General features: G+C 44.4%; 1 protein-coding gene across 5 annotated transcripts in view; it reads right to left on the reverse strand.

Moving 5' to 3' along the window:
* The window catches only part of Specc1 (sperm antigen with calponin homology and coiled-coil domains 1), a 267,140-nt gene that overhangs the window by 151,928 nt on the left and 97,147 nt on the right, over window positions 1–18,065 (reverse strand). The window contains exon 1 of one of the 5 annotated variants that reach the window (XM_041664027.1): window positions 3,762–3,964. The exons of the other annotated variants lie outside the window; for them this stretch is intronic. Coding sequence (XP_041519961.1) covers window positions 3,762–3,801 — 40 coding nt within the window. The 5' untranslated portion in view covers window positions 3,802–3,964. Of the gene's footprint in view, window positions 1–3,761; window positions 3,965–18,065 lie in introns of those variants that run through there. 5 annotated transcript variants of the gene reach the window in all.

Raw genomic sequence — 18,065 nt, forward strand, 5'->3', positions numbered from 1 at the left:
TATCATTTATATTCATTTTAAGCTCTCAATGAAAATTTAAAACAAATATTACATGGATACCTCAGCTTGTACTATGACTAAGTGAGCCTTCTCAGCTCACCTTCTAGGTAAAATTGTAAAATGGCACCCCTCCCTCTGGGTCAATACAACTCCAAGCTGGCTAGGCTTGTCCATCGCTTTACCTACATGCCTTTAAACAGTACAGACTGTTGCCCTGTGGCAACCTCCCTGGAAAGGGAAGAGCTGTTAACTAGACCCTGTAGCAAGTAAGGGATGTAGCCTTCACCATGCTCTACCTGCCCTTAAACATGAAACTTCTGTCATTTTCTTTAATAAACGTTTTTAAAAACTTTTATTTTATGTGTGTTGATGTTTTGCCTGCAGCTAAGTCTGTATGAGGGTGTCAGATCTGGGAGTTAGAGTTATTAGCTGCCATGTGGATACTGGGATTCGAACCAGGGTCCTTTGGAAGAGTAGCAAGTACCCTTAACAGCTGAGTCATCTCTCCAGCTCCCAGAACTTTAACCTGCCAATACCACAGTAAGTTACAATGAACTAACTCAGAAGACCACAGACATAGGAGAACCTTGCTGCCATTGTGTTGGTCATAGAGCTATAAAAGCAGCAACCACAGCAGCTGAGGAGTTGGGTTCTGCCTAAACACCCCTCTGAGGAGGGAGGAGCACTGCCTGAAGAACGGGCCTATACAAACAGCCCTCTCGTGCCTGCAGAAGGGGTCTCAGAGAAGGATGCATTCATTTACTCTTTACTAATATATTTGTTTACTTGTATGTGGTGGAGGGGCGGTCAGAAGACAACTCGCACAAACTGGTTCTCCCCTTCCTCCCGTGGATTCCAGGGGACTGAACTCAAGTTGTTAAGATTTGGTATCTAGACAGCTGGTGGAGGCATACTTCTTTAATCCCAGCATTTGAGAAGCGGAGGCAGGCCATCTCTGTGAGTTCAAGGTCAGCCTGACCTAAAGAGTGAGTTCCAGGACAACCAGAGCTACAAAGAGAAACCCTGTCTCAAAAAAAATAAATAAATAAAAATAAAAAAAACAAAAATAAATAAATAAAAATTAAACAAGACTTGGTATCTAGCCCTTTAATTCAGTGACCCATCTCACTCAACCTCATTTTTCCTTTAAATAAAACCTCCTTGTCCAAACATCTGAGGTACTGTTGCCAGCTAGCACTAAAGAGACATCATTAAAATCTCTATTTGAGAAGGAACACACCATTCAGGCGCCACCAGGACTCGAGGAGTCCTGCACGCGCGCACACACACACACTGCCCCCCAGCAGCTTCTGGCCAATGACCCCCCACAGAAGAAGGACTAAAGAGAGACTGGTGGGCAGAAAGCTTAAAATCTCTGCCAATGATTAGTTTTGTGGCAGAACCCATCTGCAGGCTAAGACTTGAGATCAGCTTCATTCTGACTCCGAGGCTCTCCCTGAGCTGTGTTACCATCTGAGGGATTTCCCTCATCAATTCCGTTTCCTCTTTCCTTTGCCTTCCTTGCTCTTACTTCTTGTGACAAATCTCATGCAATCCTGAGTGTCAGCTCCCTAAGGAAACAATTAACACAGTGGAGGAACTGGTGACATTCAGACTCAGGTGTTCTTGCCTCTTCCCGCTCCCAGTCCTTTCCTACCACCACCTTCGTCTTTGGTCTTTTGCAGAAGTTCTTGTTCAAATTCTAGTCCATTGCACCAACAACTGCACATCCATCCTGCACAGAGCTCTCCTTTCAAGAATCTCACTGGTAAGTTTCACAGCATTTCCCGAAGGCCTTACTGAAGTTACAGTTATCCTGCAGCCAGGAGTCCAGTCTTTAAAGCCTTTGCCAAGATTTCCATTCAAGTATCTCTCCTTGCAGCAAGTTATAATGAATTCCCATTCTGAAATTATACTCACTTTGAAAACCCACAACAAAGGGCTGGGGACAGAGCTCAGTGGTGGCACATGTGCTTAGCATGTGCAAAGCCCTGACTTCCATCAGAGCGACACAAACATTAAGATAAAACAAGCCCCTGGCATACACAGATCTTTTGACTTCCTAGTCACTGGAGAGCTTTAAAACATAAGGGCTCTCGGAAACTGGAATACCAAACAACTGACCAGCAAAAGCAACAGTGTCATTTTTTTAAGTAAAGGAAATAATAGTTTCTCACAATTCTTTGACACTGACAGGTATTTTTTAAATGTTATATACCTTTTACCCAATTCATCAACAAGTTAGCTCATCCCAGCTTTTCTCAGTAGAACAATCAATTATCTTTATTTTACATTTATTGGCTATTGTGTACAAAGAAGTTCAAGTAACTGCTGTGTGAGATTCCTATGTAGTCTATACTGTAGCACACCCCAAGATTACTCTTTCTTCACCCTCAGATTCCAGAGTGACTGTCAAAGTTTCGAGCAATGGCTGGTCTAACAGTCCAGTATACCCAAGCGTCAGGAAGGCTGATGCAAAGGGGCTGGGGTGTGAATGGAGAGCTATGAATGGAGGTTAAGATGATTGGGGTTATATGTGGAGCACTGCTCCAGATTCAAAGGACAGACAAGTCATTGGACAAAGTCACTTCACCTCAGAGTCTCAATACTGCTCTCAAGTTAACAGCTTCAGCCTTGGTGGGACAGTAGGAAGCATAACTGCCTTCCAAGTGAAACACTTGAAAGCTACTATGATCGCTTTTCCTTTTCCAGGGGTGCTGCTTTGAGGCACTCAGAGCAGTCCTGCGTTTGACACCCTCTAACAAGCAAGACTGGGCTATCTGGCACCCCTGCCCAAGTAAGGTCAGAATCGCATCAAAATCTGCTTGTGTTGTTTACCCAGGCAGAGGGGTTCCCGCTGTGAGACCTAAGTCTAAAACAAACAGAAACAAGTTAGCAGTGCCTAAGGAGGGTCCACGTGCACAAAATGTGTCCCAAGAGTGTGTTCCTTCTTAAGAAGCAGTAAATGGAAAAGTGTTGAGGGCATAAGCAGAGTCAGAAAGCTAAACAAACGGGAAGCTTTTTTTTTTTAACATAATAAAAGAGGCTTGGTCTATGAAAAAATTTAATAGTTCTGACTACTCAACCTGCCACAAAATCTTTCCAATAGGCCAGGATGCCATTTTGCGGCTAAATTAAATCCCATTTAATTCACACGACAGTTTTGCTATTTTAAATACACCCGCCGTATTCAGCATCTAAACCTGAGCGAGTCCAGTCAGAGCAAAGAGAAGATGAAAATCGGAACCCAACAGACTCCCTACCGAGCTTGCTTCATTTCCAAGCAAATAAAAAGTTGATAAACCGATAAGTTTCTGGCATCCTAGAAGAGACCCAGATTATTTTGGGTCAGAAGCAAGTCACAATCAAGTCCTTGGTCTGAGCACGAGTAATCAAATCAGCTGACGGGTCACCACCTTCTATGGGGCTCCAGAAAGTGTACGGTATGCAAATAGCACACTGCAAAATGGACAAAGAACCAGAAAAGCACTGCCAAGCCACACTTTTCATCTCAGATGCCCCCCTAGCTTTGAGGGGGGAGGGTATTGGGACTGGGGACACAGGAGGTCCCCGCTGCCGGACTGCCGCCTGCAGCGTCCGCCCCGCCCCGCCGCCCGGCGAGCACAGGTAATTTCACAACCCCATTAGCGCATTCCAGAGCGGAGACTCACCGCCCGGGAAGTTCACCTTGCCTCGCGCCCCTGCGCGGGGTGGGGGGGAAGGGCGTGGCGGTGAGGGGGCGCGACCCGCACTCCACAGACCTGGCTCGGGCTCCTCCAGCTTCGCCGAGTGGTTACCCATGTTCGGAAGACTCCGATGGCCGAGGGCTGGCAGGCCCCGGACCGAGTGGCTGCCGTGCCGTGCCGCAGCGCGCGCCTGCTCCGGCTACCGAAGCGGCGGCGGACGCTGGTCCGCTCCAGTCAAAGAAAGAGCAGAGCGCCTTCCAGTTCCCGGCGGCCAGAGAGCCGCTCCTCGCGCCCGCGGGCGAACCCCGCCCCCTCATCTGCATACACCACGCCCCTGGGTTCCTCACTACCCGCCAGGCGCGACCCCGCCCACCTCATCTGCATCCCGCCTGATTAACCCGGCCCACCACCCCCCCTCAACGCCTTGTGGTCTGTCAGGCGAGACCCGCCCCCTGGGCTCCTCAGTGTCTGCCTGGCGTGGCCCGCCCCTCTCATCTGCATCCTGCGGCCCGCCCACCTCAACTCCTTGCTGTCTGTCAGGAGAGGCCCGCCCCCTCATCTGCATACCGCTCCAAGTGTCCAAAGCCCCTCCCGGCCCTTTGTCGGCTGACCGACTTCAGGCCTCTCTCTACCCGCCCACGCGGAGAGCTGCAGCTGGACAAGGTAGGCTGGAAAAACCCCACCGTGGCAGGCTGAAGCCCAGTGCCATGGGCAAGGTGAGGTCTTGCACGTGAGAAATAAGATCTGAACAAGGAAAACCTAGTGTTAACGCAGGGCAGAGGTTCAATAAATGTTTCTAAACGGAGCAATGAATGAATGTGGAACAAACAACTCTCAGCGAACAGGGGAAGAAAACCAAGCAGAGTCCTGCCCATGATCCAGTGCCAATCAGAAGCAGAAACTGTTGTCAGAAATGAATGGTTCTATGGAAATGACCTTGTCCATCTTTCATCCTACAGTTCAAACAGCCAGACCTAACTAACCCTCACAGTGACGATACATAGGAATAAGAAAATAACGGAAGAAATGGCTGGTCCTTTCCCTGCCTGAAGGAACACCACTTTGTTTGTTGGTTAGTTGGTGGTATTTGTTGTTGTTGTTTTGAGACAAGGTCTCTGCATGTTGCCCTAGCTCTCCTGGAACTTGCTATATAAACCAGATTGGCCTCGAACTTACAGGGATCTACTTGCCTCTGACTCCCTAGTGCTAAGATTAAAGGCCTGACCTACCCAGGCTGAGGGAACACTGTTTGGTTTTTTAACTTATTTTTTACTTTTACTAATTCTCTGAGAATTTCATTTAATGTATTTTGACCACATTCACCCCAACTCCTGCATCTAACTCCTTCCAGATCCACCCTTCCCTACTCAAGTCCCCTACTTTTGTCTTCTTTCTTTCTTTCTTTCTTTCTTTTAGTTTTTCAAGACGGCAGCATTTCTGTGTAGCTTCAGAGCCCATCCTGGAACTCGCTCTGTAGACCAGGCTGGCCTTGAACTCACAGAACTCACAGAGATCCGCCTGCCTCTGCCTCTGCCTCCCAAGTGCTGCGATTAAAGGTGTGCAGGTGTGCCCCACCACGGCCCAGCCTGTCTTTTTTCTTTTTAAATAATCCATCAAATCCAATTTGTACTGCTCACATACAGTCTAGATGTGGGTCATCCACTGTAGCCTTTCTTAAAGGCCACACCCTTAAAGAAAGCTCTCTCTTCTGCCCCTCGAAGCTATAAACTGTCTATAGTTTCTCAGTTAGGGAACCAGCCCCTCTCCCCTCCCTGCTAGAATGCTGACAGGCTCGATCCTGAGTGAGCAGCTATAGTGCCATGAGTTCATGCATGTGGCAGTCTTGTATGTCCAGAAGGCATGTTTTACTGTGGTTCTCCTCCATGACTGGCCTCCACTCTGAGACTCTTCCCACCCCTTCTCCTGGGTCCCTGAGCTTTGAGTAAATACACAATCTCATCTTCACTGATGCTCTCTGCTCTGATCAGTCTTGAGCTCCTCTGTGAACCAGCATCCACACACAGAAACGTGTCTGGTGAGGTGTGAGAGCTGCAGGCTTCTCTATGGCTCTAGAGATTCGAGTTTAGAGAGCAGTTCCCCTGGGCTGCATCTTCTGGGTGGCCGCACTCTCTCTGTTGGTCCTTCTCCTCTCACCTCTAGACCCTGGAGTACCCTAGAGCTCCACCATGTAGTCTTTAAATTCTACCAGTGTGTGGCCAGCCTGGCCCCTCTTCTGAACCACAGACTTTTGTGAGTTCGTTGCCTTCTTGGCAGCACCTCTTGCAAGTGCTCTGAAAGGTCTAAAAAGCAACCCTACTTTATCAGAACAAAATGGAACGGCTGGATTTTCTTCCACAGATGTGTGTCTCTTTTATTTTCTTTATCTCCATAATTAAAAACTTCATCTTTCCACTGACTCAGATCAACAACTTCAGTTCCTCTCACATCCAGTCTATCAGCAAATCCTGTCATATAGATTGGATATTTTGTAAAGCTCAGCCTGTCTCAGAACTCACCAGATCCCTGCTACCCTACAGGCCAAGCAACTGTCACCTCTTACCAGGATTTCTGTAACCACCTCTGAAACAGTGTCCTCTCTCTTTTTCCTGGCCCTGTTTGTAATAAGGAAGTGGTGCCTTTTAATCCGAGCCCAAATGAGTAAGTCTTTGCTCTCCCCTGCAACTGACCCACCTCCTCAGCCTCTTCACTACCCCTCAAATTGGCTGAGCTCCCACCCATACAGCTGGCTTGCACTTACTGTTTCCTTTTCCTGGAGGACGCTTCCCCCAGAAACTCATGTTGCATAGACCCTATGACTCATCCCCAGATCTGGGCCTGAAAGTCCTATTCAGAGAGGCTGCTCTCATCACAGACCAACAAACGCACTCCCGACTTTGTGAACTCCCGTACACTCTTTGCCACTGGGTATAGCAGCACTTATCCCGTGGGGGTAAGTTTCAAACCTCCGGTGAATGTCTGAAACTGCAGTCTTATTTATACTACATTTCTTCCAGTACACACTTCAGATAAAACTTTATTTATTAATTAGGCACAGCTAGAGAATGACAATACTTTGCAACTACAGAATATGCTTTTTTTTCCTGTCCTTTTGGGAATTTTCAACTTTCTATTTAAGGGAAGCACGTTATGGTATCTGTGTGGCATATCTGTATTACCAGTATCACTACTCCCATGCTCTCGGCCATTGTTAAAATAAGGGTCACTAGCACACTGCATTGTAATGCTGTGACAGGAATCTGATAAGGAAGATGGCTGCTAACTGACCAACAGGAAGGCAGTATATAGAATGTGGACATTCCGAACCAAAGAATGATTCACATCCTGCAGTAGTGTGCCCTGAGACTTTGCTGTGCTTGCTAGTCAGAATGCTGCACCTTTAAAACTTACCGACCATTAGTTTCTGGTAGTTAATACTTCATATTTTCAAACAATGGTTGACTTTCAAAAGATAGAGACTTGAAACTGAAATGGTGCCCATCCACAAGTGGTGGTGGGTTTTGTTCACTAATTATTACCCTCCCGCCAAACTAACTTTCATTAGATAATTTATGAATAAATGAATAGATAGATGGACAGATGAATGAACATACAGACTCTGCTGTACATAAATCATCCCTTTAATATATAATGCTTTTATTAGTGTTTACTGTTTACATAAAATAGAGGCAGGCGGATCTCTGTGAGTTCGAGACCAGCCTGGTCTACAAGAGCTAGTTCCAGGACAGGCTCCAAAACCACAGAGAAACCCTGTCTCGAAAAACCAAAAAAAAAAAAAAATAACATTACTCCGTTTTAGTGGTAATACCATGAACTGATTTCTTCCACAAAACAATTTGGTTGAAGACAAGCATCACATTTACTTTTGTGATCTACAAAACCTAGCAGAGCTCTAAGATGCATGGACTAAGGAAAATAAACCATCCAGGACAGAGTTGGACAAAAATCCACACAGCATCATGTTCAAGCCCTCCTCCCTATTTTTAAAGAGGTGAAGAATGGATCCAGAAAAGATGGTCGACTTCCTCAAATCATTCTCTTATGGGAGACAAACCCTGAGTCTACAAAGATTTTAAGAGTGGCACAGCTTCTGTTTACAAAGCCGTCCCCAGCTTATCCGAAGAGTCTGGAAATGGATGAGTCATTTTATTAATCCTGTAAAATGTCAAGCACGCCATTACCAAACCTCTTTATGAAAACCAGACAACAGCCCAACCTGGCCTCCTCAGATTCTCTCAACTCCCGCATCTGGCCATACTGCATCCCTTCTGTATTTCATGTTCCTAGCACGGGTTAGCATTTACCTCTTTCTTGGCTTTGCGGCCTCTGTTCAGTGCAGGCCTTCATTGCTTTCAAGGTTGACTGCATTAGCTTTGCAGCTCCAATTCCAACTTTAGAAAAAACTGCAAGGGCTGGAGAGGCATCGCAGCAATTGAGAGCACTTAGTGCTCTTGCAGAGGATCTAGGCCCGACTCCCAGCACCCACGTGGTGGTTCACAACCATCTCTAACTCTAGTTCTAGAAGATCCAATGCTCTCCTCTGACCTCTGCTGGCAACAAGGACACACATGGCATACACACAAGCATACATGCAGGCAAAACAGTCTCACATAAAGTAAAATATATAAATATAATTTTAAAAATTAAAAAATAAACTAACAAAAATGCAAATCTGACTTTATGTTGTCTCTGTTTAAAAGCTCTCCCCAACCTCCCTCTCTATTTGAGATGAGGTCCTCAGTTCTTAGGCTTGGCACATGGGTCCACTCATACAACTTCCTTTTTCAAAAGTGCGGCATGCTTTCTACTTTATATTCTAGAATCTTCAAGCCTGGTTGTAGTTCTGAAAATATAGCCTGTTTGTCTTAAGCCTCTGTGCTTTGGACCTGACACTACCCATCCATAGCCTGGCTGCCCAGCAGGTGCCTATTTATCTTCTGTGAACCAGACTGTGCCCCCCACCCCAAAAGAGCCTGCTGAAATTGCAACCTCCAGTGTGATGGTTTAATGAGGCCTTAATGGTGGGACCTTCCTCTAACTGGTAGCTTTAAAAGGAGAAAGACATCTCTCTTCTTTTTGCATTCACAGACATGGTAAGAAGTCACCTTGTTTAAGAAAAGAATCTTCATCAGAACTGGGACTGGGACCTCAGACTCCCAGCCTCTAGAACTATGGGAAATTAATCTCTATCAATTGAGCCACATAGTATATGATATTTGGTTATGATACAATTTTATTTACTAAGTGGGCACAACTAACACTCTTAAAATTCTTGTTTAGGCATCTCCTTGGCAGAATTCAGTACTCTCTTTCACTGGACTTCTGGACTTTATAAATAAATGCTTATCTTTCCTCCTATTCTAACCAACCTTCCTTGTGAGACTGGGGTCTCTCTGAGCAGCAGAGGTCCCTCTGCCTCACCTGTGCATCGCTGGTACCTAACACCTAGAGATTCAGTTATGCCCTAGTTTGCTCATCTGCGGATACATCAGCACAGCCAACAAAAGCAGCTCGAGGGAGGCAGGGTTTACTGGGCTGGCACTTCCAGGTCACAGTCCACTGCTGAGGGAAGTCAAACAAGGATGAAGAGGAAATCATTGAGGGACACTGCTGCTTTGTTTGCTCCCAAGTTCATATTCTCCTGCCTTTTTTATACAGCCCAGGCACTGCTCATAGAAGACTAGGTTCCCCGACATCAACTAACACTCAAGACAACGCCCCACGGACAGGTTCACAATCTGATGGAGGCAGTTCTTCAATTAAGGTTCCCTCTTCTTACTGTGTCAAATTGATAACTAGGGGTAGTCTCACAATTCAGTAATTTATGTACTCCCAATCTGACTAAATGACTAAAGCATTAATTTCTCAAACAAAAGCTGCCATGGGTATTTGACTCTCTAAAGAATGATTTGAAACTAGGTATGGGGGCTATACCTGCAATCTCAGTAGCTGGGAGACTGGAACAAGAGGACTGTGATGCTTTCAAGGCTATCCTGGGCTCATAATAGGACCCTGTTATTGTTGTTGTTGTTTTAAAATCTTTTCTGTCCATAAAACTTGTTATTAAAATGAGAAGACAAAAATCAATCTATAATTTTATTTACTTATTTTTGAGACAAGGTCTCACTATGTAACTCTGACTGTCCTGGAACTCACCATATTGTAGGCCAGGCTAGCCTCAGACTCACAGAGATTTGCCAGCCTCTGCAGGCAAAAGGGGTATACCACCATGAAGAATGGAGCGCTATCTCTTTGACAATGGGCAATAGATCTGAAGAGACATTTCTCAAGTGATACGAGTAGCTAACAGACATTTGACAAAATGCTCAAATCTCTAATTACCAAGAAAATGCAAATTAAAACCACAACACATCACCACATCTCTGAGGATATCTATTATCACCAAAAGGATAATGGTAAGTGTGATAAACCACAAATGTTGGTGAGGATACAGAGAAAAAAGAACCTTATACACTGTTAGTGGGGTTGTAATTAGTATAACCTCTTTGAAAATAGTATAGAGGCTCATCAAAAGCAAAAAAGATGAGTTACCATATAGCCCACAATCCTATTTCCAGGTATGCAAAATAGTTGAAATTGATGTCTTAAAGAAATATCTATACGCTATGTTCATTGCAACTTTACTGACAGCAGTCAATGAAAGAATGCCCATCAGTGGATAAAGAAAAAATGGAAAAATACCTTGTGGAATACTATGTAATCTTTAACAGACCAAATTATCTCATTAAAAACAACATGTGTGGGGCTGGAGAGACGGCTCAGCAGTTAAGAGCACTGGCTGCTCTTCCAGAGGTCCTGAGTTCAATTCCCAGCAACCACATGGTGGCTCACAACTATCCGTAATGAGATCTGGCACCCTCTTCTGGCCCGCAGGCATACATGAAGACAGAACACTGTATTCATAATTAATAAATCTTAAAAAAACAACATGTCTGGAACTGGCATAATTTGCTAAGTGAAGCAAGCAGACATGGAGAAATGCCGCATGATCTCATTTATGTGTGCAATATGGAAAAGACAATCTCAAAAGGACAGGATACAGAAAAATGGTTACCAGAGGCTTCTCCGAGGTTTAGAAAAATAATCACAGTGTTTTAATACAGGTTACTTCCAAAAGGGAGTCTTTTAGATAATGTTTTAACTTTAAAAATATCTTCCAGTTTTTCCCTACAAATCTCTTTTCAAAATTTATCTTATGTATATGAGTGCTTTGACTGCATATATGTATGTACCTTGTGCATGCCTGATGCCTGCAGGATTCAGAAGAGGACATAAGGTCCCTTATAACTGGACTTACGGGTATCTGTGAGCTACCATGTAGGTGCTGGGAACCAAACCTGTGTCCACTGCAAGAGCAACAAGTGCTCTTAACTGCTGAGCCACCCTCTACCACGTTTATTTTAAAAGCTGAGGTAAAATCAGGCAGTGGTGGTGCACACCTTCAATCCCAGCACTCAAGAGGCAGAGGCAGGTGGATCTCTGTGAGTTGGAGGCCACCCTAATCTATAGAGTGAGTTCTAGGACAACCAGGGCTGAGAAACCCTGTCTTGGGATAAATATACACCAATTTATCCATGTTGAACTGTATATAATTTCACAGTGGGAAGTCTACTTATACTGCTGTGCAATCGCCACCACAGGCCAGCTCCAGAATGCTTTTTATCTTGAAAAACTGAAGTTCTATAGCTATTAAACACAAAACCCTTTCCTTCCTCAACAACCACTGGCAACACTGTTCTATTTAGTGTATTTAGATTTTTTTCTTCTAGATACTTCACAGGAGTGGACTTATATCACACCTGCCATTCTGTAACTGGTGTGTTTCAATACAACGCCTTTGAGGCTCTTCCATGTTATAGAATGTACCAGGATTTCCTTCTTTTTTTTTTTTCAAAATTGAATGTAGGCGGAACATACCTTTAACCCCAGCATACAGGAGGCAGAGGCAAGTGGATCTCTGTGAATTTGAGGTCAGCCTTAATTATAATGCAAGTTCCAAGCAAGTAAGGGTGACACACTAAGAATCTGCCTCATAAAAAAGTAAAAGTGTAAATGTGTGTGTGTGTGTGTGTGTGTGTGAGAGAGAGAGAGAGAGAGAGAGAGAGAGAGAGAGAATGAATATGTGTGCAGGGGCCCACAGAGGCCAGAAGAAGATGTTGACTCCTTTGAAGCTTGAGTTATAGGTCTTGGTAAAACATCCATTGTGGATGCTGGTGACTTAAGCTGGCTGCAAGAGGGACTGTTCTTAATTGCTAAGTCATCGCTAGCCAAAAATGTTCTGTTGTTGTATAGCATACCACATTGCATCCATTTGTAGATCTGTTAATGGAGACGTGAACTGTCTCTACCTGTTACTTGTTACACCACTATGATACATCATGGCAAACCTTTGGAGTCCCCACCTTCAGAGGTTTGGGTATATGCCCAGACCCAGTAATACTTAGATCATGTTATATTTATATTTTTAAAAAGGAAATAGTTAAGGGGTTGAAGAGATGGCTCAGTGGTTAAGAGCAGTCAATGTTCTTCCCAAGAGGTTCAATTCCAGGTTCAACCCAGGTTCAATTCCCAGCAGCTTCTTGGAAACACAACTTTCTTTAATTCCAGCTCCAGAGGACCTGACACCCATGATAAAACACCCTATTTTAAAAAACACATTTAAAAAATATTTTAAAAAGGAAACAGTTAAAAAGACATTTTGTTCTGTACTTTTCAAGCTATCAAGCATGAATTGTTTTAGTTAAAAACAATTCCATTTTCCTTATCAAAATTAAAAATAATAGTTGGGCATGGTGGTGCACATCTTTAATCCCAGCACTTGAGAGGTAGAAGCAGGCGATCTCTGTGAGTTTGCGGCCAGCCTGGTCCACATAGTGAGTTCCAGGACAGTCAGATGTAGAAAGACCATGTCTCTAAAATAAAGTATTAAAGTAGCTTTATGTGCACTATGCTCCAAACCCTAGAGGACAACATAGTCGGCATCTTAGAGGCTGTTGATTACCTTATTCAGTAAATAATTTTCAGTATTAATTTTGCGTGTTACATTATTCAAGTTTCCCACCTTCTGGAGATGGAAAATAAGCTCGGCTTCCCAATGAGCATAGTCCCCTTGTTGAACAAGGACCAGGTTCACACAAGAAGAAAGCCAAGTGATGCTTGAGCATGAGCAGAAGGTGGCAAAGTCAAGTGACTGACTTAGACAGAAGGTTCCTTAGGCAAGTGACTGCACACTGGGCTAGAACTACTCCAGCTTGGGAAGTGGCAGATACTGTGCAGGGAGGTTCTATCCAGATGGAAGCAGATCCGTGGCTGGCCTGAGCTGGTGGTAGAAACCGGGTGACCAGAAACAGAAGGAGGGAGGACTGACAAATGTGCTTATGACAGTCATAACTTGGCCAATTTACTAAAAATCATGGGACTGCATGCCTTAGATGAATTTTATGCTATGTAAGTGCCCCCCCCCCCCCCCCCCCCCCCCCCCGCAGTCAAGTAAGATAAGTGAAAAGCTTTCAGACTGTATTGTTTTCTAACTAAGAGACCTGGGCCCTCACTGCATTTAATCATCAGGATTGCAGTCTGGCAGGCTGTAAAGAGGAGAAGGGGTGGAGGCATTGCTCTGACCCAGGAGCTGTCTGCCTCCAGAACTGGACTTTATTCAAAGCAATCAAGGACTGTTAAGCAGGAAGGAGAAGCAGACAGGGCAGGAGATGGTGAGTGTGATTTTAAAGAGAAAAGCACATCCTGTTGTGAGCTGCTCCAGAAAGAGCTTCTGAAGGAGATGACGCCTATGGGCTGCTCTCTTCTCAGTGACCAGCATTTCCGTGCCTGTCTGCAGTGGCAGGAGGGCACTGAGGGATGAGCAGGCACTTGGCGTGGACACCCACATCCTGAACAACAAGGCCCAGCTCTGGGCTCTTCTTTGTTCGGGACGGTGAACAAAGGCTTGATTGTGAGAAAATCACAAAGCACCAATGGGGGAAAGAGATACGGTTGCAGTGAGATCACATGAATCTAGGCAAGAGGTTGTCAAGGTGTCTTCCCTAGTGAGCAGGCTGCGGAGCAGGAAAATGGTCTGGTGAAGGGTGTGGCTCTAGAAGACCGCCTGGTAATACATATTGAACACTCTTCTGATAACCAATCCACCAAAACAGCCAATACGCCCCAAGTATTTCAGACATTCACACCCTTGGCAAGGTGAATACTTTGCTGAAGTAGGTTCCCCTCAAAGGCACCTGTGCACCACTGCCCCCAGCATTGAGCTGTCTGTGTCCTAAGAGTCAGGTGTGTTTGTCCCCAGACAGATGTTAGGTGTATGTAAGTTGTATAACTTAATTATCCCATGAACTAATGAAAAACGAATGGGGGCGGGACAAGAATACACTGGATTTATCAAAAAGGTGGACAATTAAAGATGCCTGCCTGCAATAACTATAAACCAGGAGGGGATGTCAATAAAAGTGCGCAGGGTTCTACATGAACTCTGTGCACCTATCTTCTTACTCGTGCTGAAAAAGAAACCAGCTCAGCCAGCAGCTTGCCTCCAGCAGTGGTGACTTCCACATCTGGCTGCAGCTTTGCCTGTAGCTGGGAGTGAACTCTATGCCTTAAATGTGTGAAAGGGTTCTACATTAACTGGACGCATCTAATATTCTTACTCATCCTCGAAAATAAAAATGCCTCTAGCAGTAGTGACTACCACACTCTAGCTAGGGCTTTGCCTGTAGCTGGAAGGGAAATGCTCTGCTTTCTCGATAGCCAAGTCCCCAGCCTCTCGAGCCACAAGATCTAACCCAGGAACACCCCCAAGTAAAAGGCAGGTGAGAATAAGCTGGTCTGGGTCTGTGCTGGCCCTACTGCAGCATCACTTACACCCAGGGCAGTGCCACTACTGCTCCCTGATTGAATGGGCGAGCTGCAGCAGAGTCCCTAAGTTCCTGCCTTTGACTCCTACAACAGTTGAGAACCCCTGTGAGCTCACAAAGACTTCAGTACAAGCCGCCAGCAACAGTGTAGCAATGAGACTTAAGACACATTTCCTAACTGAAATAGACACAGCTGGTCAGGACTCAGCACCACCTATTACAAACCGGTAAAGCACGGCTTCCAGTGGCTCAAAGGAAACGAAAGCCCCCCAAAGAAAAGGAAGACTGCGCAACAAAATCGGGACAGGTGATGAGTGCTTTCTCCAGGCTAATGATAAGGCATTCTTCTAACTGGTAGGGGATCTGCACACGTTTCCAGAGGCTAAAAATTCGAAGGGCAGACTATGTGAAAACATGTCGACAATTCTAGCGTGTATCATGACTGTGTCTCAAGGACCAAACAGCACAACTGAAGAAAGGCCTTCTAAAGCTATCTCATTGTCCTCAGTTCTAAAAACAGACAAAAGGCCTTCTAAAGCTATCTCGTTGTCTTCAGTTCTAAAAACAGACAAAAGGCCTTCTAAAGCTATCTCGTTGTCCTCAGTTCTAAAAACAGACAAACCCATCGTAGAGCTAGTTACACGGTAGTCTGCTGAATGGTTAAACACTGTTAATTAATTAAAAAACACAAAGCTACTTACAGGTGGTGAGCTCATTAAGCGATAATTGCAGAGTATAACAGATATCAAATGTCCTAAAATGGGGTGGGGGGGGACCTAAAATCAGTTTGTTTCACCAGACTATAACCAAGTGAACTGAAGAAACAGAAAAAATCCACGGGAAAGAAGTTTGGAGATGGGGGCTGGAGAGACAGCTCAGAGGTTAAAAGCACTGACTGCTCTTCCAGAGGTCCTGAGTTCAATTCCCAGCAACCACATGGTGGCTCGCAGCCATCTATAATGAGGTCTGGTGCCCTCTTCTGGCATGCAAGCATACAAGGAAGGAATGTTGTATACATAATAGATAGATAGATAGATAGATAGATAGATAGATAGATGGATGTTTGGAGAACAAAACCAATGATTTCAAATTCATGCTTAAGGCAATAGAGGTTCACAGCACTGATGATGGAATACATTTTTCTTAGAGGTATTGATAACAAATACGACACCACTGAAGAGGGCCCGCAGAGACAGTTCAGCAGTTAGGAGCACCGGAGGACCTCCAGAGGACCTGAGTTCACTTCCTCGTGCCCACATCAGGTAGCTTACAATGGCCTCCAACTCCAGCTCCAGGGGATCTGGTACCTTCTACTGGACTACATGAATACATACAAATACACGGCATATACACATCTTTTTTTAAATGTCACTAAATGACCAGATATGGTGGCATATACCTTTAATCCCAGTACTCGTGAGGCAGAGGCAGGCAGATCACTGAGTTCAAGGCCAGCCTGGTCTGTAGAGGGAGTTCCAGGACAGCCGGGGCTACACAGAAAAACCATGTCTTGAAAATCAAAACTAAACCAAAACAAACAAAAAGTCACTGAAGAAATCACTTCTTTGGTACCCTTAAAGATATAAGTCAGTCAAGATTTTTATATAAAGCAGTAAAAATTATGTTCTCTAACCACTGTTAACATATCTGATCTAAGCTCATGGTGCCCTGGTTAGTAAAATTAATAGATGGCAACGCTATCACTGCCTAAAACTCACATTTAATGAAGATCATTGAATAGTAATCAAGACTGTAAATTTCCTCAGGGTCAAGGCATTATGTCATTGACAATTCCAGGAAGTCTTTAAATCAAACAAAAACAAACAAACAAAAAAGTGTTGGTGCCAACTATGGCAACATCTTTACTTTTCAGAATATGGCTAAATCAAGGTCAAATGGTGGTGATATTTTATGACTTGAGATCTGTATGTCATTTATGGTACCTAAAACAAAATTTAGGGTTGGGTGTGATGGCCCATTGTAGGCCCATATTTCTATATGGTGTGGCAGCCAGGCTCTGACGCCACCGGCCCCACCTGAGGTGGTCACGTAGCCCTGCAGACAGGCTGTCACTGCCCTAACAAAGGGTCAGGATGTTGTTTCTCCTTTCTTTGTAATTTGGAGGATGCCTGATAGAGATTCTGATTCAAGCCTACGTGACAGCTAGCATACACAGCAGACAGGTAGATGCGGACATGACAAAACGCCATTCACCTGGTTACCTAGGAGACAGAATGCTGGTGTATTTCCCAGTCAGTTTATGTTTTGGTATAAAAGCTGTTTGGAAAATAAACGAGAGGAATTCTTTAGGATGTGAACTCAGGACTTCATGAGGGACCACTGAGAATCTCCCTCCCAATAAAGCCATGTGAGGTGTGTCTTTATTCCCACGCCCCCACGCTGGTCCAGAGAGAGTTTATGTTGGGGTCTGGTCGAGAGAAATAATTTATGGTCCGGACTAGCACTGGATCCCAACAGTACATGCTCTTAATCCCAGCACTCAAGATTAGTGTTTGAGTTGAGGCCAGCCTAATCTACATTGTGAGTTCCAGGCCATCCACAGCTATACAGCGAGATCCTATTCTCCCACTCCCTATAAAAAAAAAATGCACCAAAAACTGACAATGAAAACTGGCTTAAAGATTGGTCTTTTAATTGATTTAGTTGCTCATTTGGATGACTTAAACAAGTATCTTCGAGGTGAAAACCAACCTAATCAATACAACATTTCAAATCATAATACTTTCCAAATAAAATTAAATTATGATAAGCTCAGATAATTCTTTAGGTACTCTACTCATTGGCTAAGCACCATAAACAGTGGAAAATATGTATTCCCCCCTTTTTTGATTTGAAACAATATGAAAACTGATTTCAAAATTTCTGGGAAAACATTTGCGATTCCAATTTTAGTCAACAAAACTATATTACCTCCCAATCTTTAAATTCAGAGCTGAAATCTCATACTGAGCTTAGAGGATGATTTGATCGCATCTCTTTTCTAGACGTTTGCAGGCCGGTCCTTTCTTCCCAGAAACAAATACCACTCACATCACAACCACGTGTGACATCACCTCACTCTTTGCATCACCTGCATGTGTGTGCAACGGTTTTCAAGACTGAAGCACACCATGAGGACCAGAAAATCTAATGAGCACCCTGAGAGCACACTGAGAATTGCAGCTACGTGCACTGACCCAGAGACTGGTGCACTGTTTTTTAGATACAATGTCAAGTGCTCCACTAATGTTATGTTTCTCTCTTTTCTTCTCTTTTATATAAAAAGCCATAAACCTGGAAATTATAGAATACGCAATACAGCATGGAAAGATGTTGTCAGTTAGCAAGCCTAGTCTAAGAACATGCCTGATCCTAACCAAAGATCAGGAAACAAACTCACGAATTAATATTGGAGGGCAAACAATGTTTAAATCTGTTTGTCATCCTTTCTCTGTCTTCCTTCCTTCAGCCCTCTCTC

The sequence above is a fragment of the Microtus oregoni genome, unplaced genomic scaffold, assembly GCF_018167655.1.
Source record: "Microtus oregoni isolate MIOR12 unplaced genomic scaffold, Mior012 000015F_ref0000493, whole genome shotgun sequence".
NCBI classification, from domain to species: Eukaryota; Metazoa; Chordata; class Mammalia; order Rodentia; family Cricetidae; genus Microtus; species Microtus oregoni.